General features: G+C 33.6%; 1 protein-coding gene across 1 annotated transcript; it reads left to right on the plus strand.

Annotated features, from left to right (window-relative positions):
- Positions 1-4,187: 4,187 nt before the first annotated feature.
- On the plus strand, positions 4,188-6,270 carry LOC133699829 (dof zinc finger protein DOF1.4-like). Its single transcript, XM_062123309.1, has 2 exons — positions 4,188-4,357; positions 4,570-6,270. The coding sequence occupies exons 1-2, from the start codon at positions 4,298-4,300 to the stop codon at positions 5,536-5,538; spliced, it is 1,029 nt and encodes a 342-aa protein (XP_061979293.1). The 5' UTR covers positions 4,188-4,297; the 3' UTR covers positions 5,539-6,270.
- Positions 6,271-6,482: the final 212 nt, after the last annotated feature.

Here is a 6,482-nt window from a genome sequence, read left to right on the forward strand (position 1 = left end):
ATTATAGCCAACTAACTCCCTATAAAATTAGGCTCGTAGAACCTGGTCAAATTTAAATATTAATTGTTTTTGTCAAAAAAAATTTATTTGACATGTTTAATTTTTTTTTACTTTGTTTTGTTATCTCATCCATAAATACATTAACAAGAAATTCCACTTTATATATATATATGCGCTACATATATTTTAAATATAGTTACTTAATTAATAATAGATTTGTCCATTATCTCTCTTTTTTGCCTTGGGTTTCCCTTGGTGTTTTCGATGCATTCTTTAGGCTTATATATATATATATAAAACTTGAAAAAATGTGTTTAAGTATATATAGTGTAAAATTATAGAAACTCATCAATTAAACTTTTCACTTGATATAATTCCTTCACATGATCATACAACTCTTTCAATTTCTTAGCGATGGGGCCTACCTTATGTCTTCAAAGGAGGCTGAGCTTAGAAATTTGTCAATAATGCAAAGTAATCATTAGAACATTCTCCGTGATATGTACGTTGGAGTTCAAATAATTTTTTTTATGTAAAAAAAAATAAAATGTAAAGATATTGCTAAAGTGCTAGTAGTAAGAGAAAAAACTAAATCGGGTGGAGGTTAATTTAATATGATTTAGTAAATTTGATAAGTTTAAAAATAATCTAAATAATTGTTAAAATATAGTTTAAATAGAAAATTAAGATATCTTGTTTTTTTTTTAAATATTGAGAAGGAAATATATTGAATCGACCTACGTCAATCCGGATTAATCTAGTAAATCCGTGACTTGGATCACGAGATCAAAATAACCTTATAGAAAGCAAATCAATATAAATTATAAAACTTAATTTCTAATGAAATTAATATTATATGATGAGATTTGAAAAAGAAATTAAAAAAAGCTAAAAAACAAAAAAAAAAAACTTGAGTAAACCTAAGTTAACTTGCCAAACTTGCAACCCATATCATTTGATTGAGATAACTCATAGAAAGTATATCGAAACAAATTATAAAGTTCAATTTCTAATCAATCAAATGCTTAAAGATGATATTGAAAAAAAATCAATTAGAAAAGGACAAAAAAAAACATAAACCGAGTCAATCCGAGTTCGGGTTAAACCTCCAAATTTGTGACCCGAGTAATGAGATCATGATAACTCATAAAGAGCAAAAAAAAAAAAAATATGAAGTGTAATTATAAATCAATCGAATGTTGAAGGATAAAATTTTAAAAAAATTTAATAAAAAATATTAATTAATCTGTTAAACTCAAAACCTGGATCATGAAATCAAAATAAAAAAAATTTAATATTAAAAGATAAAATTCAAATAAAAAAGCATTGGTCAAGTGGATAGTGAGAGAAAAATTCCCCTCCTTATTTATTTATTAATAATGTTAGTTTTGTATACTATTAAGCAATCTATATGATTTGAAAGGTTTATATATATTATAAATGCATTTAAAACTTCTCTACTACAAAGTAATTAATTAATATGCATGGGATTAACATACTGCAATTATATTTATAGCATCCAGAATTTACAAATGGCATTTTTATTTTAGATGAAATGACTTATTACATACGTGATCCTTAAATTGTAAGTTTAGTTTAGATTATTTTCATACTTACCATTACATTTTTGGTTAATTATATGTGATCCTTGCACTACTATAAATTTAGCAAATATAAATAGAAACACCAATGAAATTTTTTTTATTGGTAGACTGCAATGAATTTTACCAACATATTTTTCTATCACTATATCTATGAGTATTTATCGACGAAAACATTCTTTTGGTATATATCAAGGAAATTGCAATGACAAAATAATGAATAAAAAAATCCAAAATAATATGATGACATGTAACTTTTACTAATGATTTTACTGACGAGATTAACTCAACAATAAAATTTGTTTGTAAATATACCAACACAAATAATTTCTTGGTATATACCAATGAAATTAAAGACAATACTACAATCGGATTTCAATAGGCAAATTATATGGTGACGTGATGCTTTTTATTGACAGAATAACTGATGAAATGTCCGACAGGACAATTCCATCGGTAAATATATCAATAATATTTAATTTATGACCTGACGATCGACTTTGCTCTTCCCCTCTTTCATTTTTCCTTCTTTTTTACATATATTTTTTTACAACAAACAACCACCCCTTTAATCTCAACACAACTCATCCTCAATCAGATTATAGTCTAGTTTTTCAGTTTAAATGAGATACAAGAATGGTTTATATCAACTCACTAACGAAGAGTGTACCCTTAACATACAAGGGTACATAAATCAACTAATATTCATGTTTTTCTATCTAGACTCAAATTGCAATTTCACCCAAATCAGTTATTGAATCATATGAATAGTTCTTTTATTTAGAGAAAAAAAAGTAATTAGACGAAAATTGTCCAATTGATTGATATGGTGGAATACCCAAATGACATTATGAAATATTCTTGTAACAGGTTTGCTTAGGTTTAAATGAATAGTAGGATTGTGTAAATAATTTCTCGAAACAAGCCCTTGAGCTTTGAATTTCGCACTCGTGCTTCGTAGAAATACGATTGGATATCGCGCATCTGGTAGTTAAACTAGTTGTCTAATTCTTCCCCAGCAAATAAAAAGACTATACTGACAGCCGAATCTGGAAACTGCCCTAACATGTCAATTTGCTATTGTTAACCTCTCTAAAGTTTAATTACAGCCTGCCTTCCTCCAGCCACATACTTGAAAGCATTATAAAAAAAATAAAATCATGTGGAAGTAGTAACCCTAGCTAGTGATCAAGCATTTAGCAATGTGAGTAGTACTGTATAATATTTTAATTACTCAACCAAAGATCAAAGTTAATCAAGATCAGGACTGCGCAAGAATAATGATGGGATATTAGGGAGGAGGAGAAGATCCCTTGAAAGACTACAAAATCCATATGTTCCCCAAACTATGCTTTAGCTTTACCATTCTTTTTTCCATTGTATCTGAGCTGCCCACCACATGGCTCCTGCACCTTATGCTTCCATCTCTCTCTCTCTCTCTCTGACAGACACTGTTAACGGCTTCTCTATTTATTTGTTTTTAAAGACAAAAAATAAGGTGAGAGAATAAGAAGCACAGCATGCAAGAGCTAGCACTCGGGAATAAAGCATGGCCATTGCTATGCTTGGAGACTTAGATGTAACTTGGACTCCCCACATGGAGCCCTGTTGTCCTGTTTCTCTTGGAGTTTTCACATTCTCCCCAACGTTGAATAGGCAGTCTCATTCCCGTTCAAAAAGTAGCAACACCCAATAGCTCACTGCCTCACAACCTTTGATGCTTCCAAGGTGATTCTTGACGATATTATTAGTACTAAACTAGGTGTGCAAAATATAGTAAATACATTCTCCTATGTATGAAATAAAGTCCATAAAATAGTACTACACTAGCTTATCTGCTTGTAATGTCAAACATGATGTATCATTCATTCTTACAAAAGGGAAAAAGAAAGAAAACAAGAACAAGCCACTCTTTGAATAAATACTCACATCGTGCTTGATTGGAACCTTTTAATTTGCTGTATATTAACATCCCATCCAATTCAAAAGCTAGTGTATATTGATATGATATGTGCATCACTGGATCTTGGTATGGATTGGATGTTGTTTTTTAGGAGCACCGTCATAAGTACTCCCTTGTTGAAGCCATTGGCCATAATTTGTATGGCATATGTGTTCACATACATAGCATACCATTCAGTATATAAAATATAATAAACACAAGAAACTAAAGTGGAAGTGGGATTTGCTGTGTGACTGCATTGGGTCTTGAGCTCTAGGGATTCCCTCTATGTATATCTGTGGATTTCTATCTATCTAATACGAAGGAATGTTACGTATAGTGATGGTGGAATGTGTAGTCTCTCATATGTTAAATGTTCTTTCTTGAACAGCTCAAAGATTCATCCCTAGCTCCACTTTACCTCCCTGTCCTTTTCTTGGATTTTGAATACATTGTATGTCCCTCCATATATTCTTTTGCATCTCTTTTAATAATTTCACTTAAAAAAACAATCTACCCAAATTCGATTTTAGACCAGACCCCATCACGTGAAATTCTGACTAACTAAATCACACAAATTCTGATGTTTGCTAATTAATCACACACAGACTTTCTCTCTCCTCCCCCCCCCCCCCCCCCCCCCCTTCTCTATCTCTCTGTATGTGACAATATTTGTACCCCATCAAGAAAGACTCACGTCGCCACCTGCTCTGTCTATTTACTCTTTGTTTCAACGATTCCTTTGTGAGAAGAAATGTTAGGCAACTGTGAGAAGATGGTTGTCATCTCTTCAACTGCTAACGAATGGCCACAGGTTCTTCACCCTCTCTCTCTCTCTCTCTCTCTCTCTCTCTCTCTCTCTCTCTCTCTCTCTCTCTCAATTATTAGACAAAACATGACCCATTTTTTGTTTCTTAGCTTTTGGAAGAGAATATCTATCTTGCGATGTTATTTTTACACTAATAAAAACACCACTCTTGATGTCTTTCTTTTCTTTTCTTTTCTTTCCCTTTCTCTATGGTGCAGAATCAGATAGATGAGAAAAGCCTGATGGAATCAACAGGTAAACTAATGGAGAGACCAAGTGAAGAAGTACTTTCACAACCACAGCAGCAGCAGCAGCAGCAACAAGCTCTCAAGTGTCCTCGCTGTGACTCCTCAAACACCAAGTTCTGTTACTATAACAACTACAGCTTATCTCAGCCAAGACACTTTTGCAAGGCTTGCAAGAGATACTGGACGAGAGGTGGAACTTTAAGGAATGTTCCTGTTGGTGGTGGATGTAGAAAGAACAAGCGTGTCAGGAGACCAGCCTCAGCCGTTGAAGGAGCTAATAATTCAGTTTCTAGTGCAAATCCTAATCCTCAAACCCCAATTGACCATATTTCTCCAACTTCAAATCATATTAATCCTTTGTTTTACGGGTTAACTAGCAGTAACCCATCAGAGATGGACCTTCCATTTCCTGGTAGGTTCAATTCAAGAGTGTATTCAGCTGTTTCTGGGTATCATGATCTCCAGCCTCAGTTAAATGCTCTTGCATTAGGGTTTTCATCAGGAATCATGAGTACTAATGATGCTAACGGTTTTAACCCTACTAAGCAAATACAAGATGTGGTCACTTCCAATTCTCTTCTTTCAAGTTATTCCAATCTCTTTGGCTCCTCCACAACTTCCACCAACACAACCTCTCCAACTATGGCTTCTTTGCTTGCCTCTAGCTTCAACCAACAAAAGAGTACCAGAGCTCCTAACCTGTACCAAAACTTGACAGTCCCCTTTGAGGACTTGCAAATGAGTGGCAATAGTGAATCTGGGGTTGGTATGAAAGGGGTGAAAATTGAGCATGATCAAAATAGGTCGAACTGGAATGTGCCATGCCAGAATCAGATAGAACAAGTTGGCTTCTCAGATCCTTCAATGTATTGGAACACTACCAATAGTGTGGGTTCATGGCATGATCCAGCTAATATGGGGTCCTCAGTACTTCTTTGATCTAGCTCTACCTAAAAAACCATTTCTTTCATCTCAGTTATCTCCCTCTTTGTTAGTGACCTTGGATGTCTTCTTCTAGCTTAGTTTTTTTTCTCTTTTCTTATTACTTCTGTTTGTAGTGGAGTTTATGGTACTCAAATCGGGGATGGATTAAGACTTTCTCTTAACAAGGGTATAAGATTGGTGTGGTTGGAACCTAAAGATGAGAGGAGCTTGGATCAGAGAGATCATGTCAGCAGCAAGATCAGCCTATTGGTTTTATTTTCAAGGTTGAGAAATCCTATTTGCACTGAGAGGAACCTCGGATCCTCTTCCCTCTCATCAACTCAGCTATCATAATCATATCATCATCACCATCATTATCATCTACACCACACAGTGTTGAAGAAAGGATCAACTACTATTTGGTGCAACTTTCTAGCTAGTGCCAGTAAGTTGGTCATACCTTAATTTGTATGTATATATGCATGACAAGTCCCTTTTTCTTTTTTTGTTAATGTATTCGTACTTGTTATTAGGTTGGGGTTAGGAGGGTATATGTCTCAGTCCTCTATCAATATCAGTTGAGGCACTGAAGATCATTTCTTTCTTCTTCCTTTTTTAATTTTTGTCTTTTATACTTTCTTTTTAGGAAAAAAAAAGGGGATGGGTATAATTAATGGTATAGGAAAAGGGGGAGATTTTGCTATTGTAATGTTGGGATTTTCTTTATGTGATTGGTCTTTCGGGTTACATGTTTTGTTGACTTTGATGTATTTCATGTTATTGCATTAAAAGCACTGTGTGGGTTTTGAAATTTCAAATGCTGATAGTTTCAGTATACTTTTTGAGCCTTGTATAAGAAAGAACTACATTCAGTGATATGCTAAACTTCTGGATACACCACGCATTGTCAATGGCAGAGATAATCCATATGCCTGCATAAATAGTGTTAGAAATGGAGG

This window comes from Populus nigra, chromosome 7 (genome assembly GCF_951802175.1).
Source record: "Populus nigra chromosome 7, ddPopNigr1.1, whole genome shotgun sequence".
In the NCBI taxonomy this organism is placed as follows: Eukaryota; Viridiplantae; Streptophyta; class Magnoliopsida; order Malpighiales; family Salicaceae; genus Populus; species Populus nigra.

Bases quoted from the DNA above. Each gene is read 5' to 3' on its own strand.
- LOC133699829 (XM_062123309.1), top strand. From the start codon at position 4,298: ATGTTAGGCAACTGTGAGAAGATGGTTGTCATCTCTTCAACTGCTAAC. The intron at 4,358-4,569 runs GTTCTTCACCCT...TCTATGGTGCAG, and splicing joins CTGCTAACGAATGGCCACAG to AATCAGATAGATGAGAAAAG.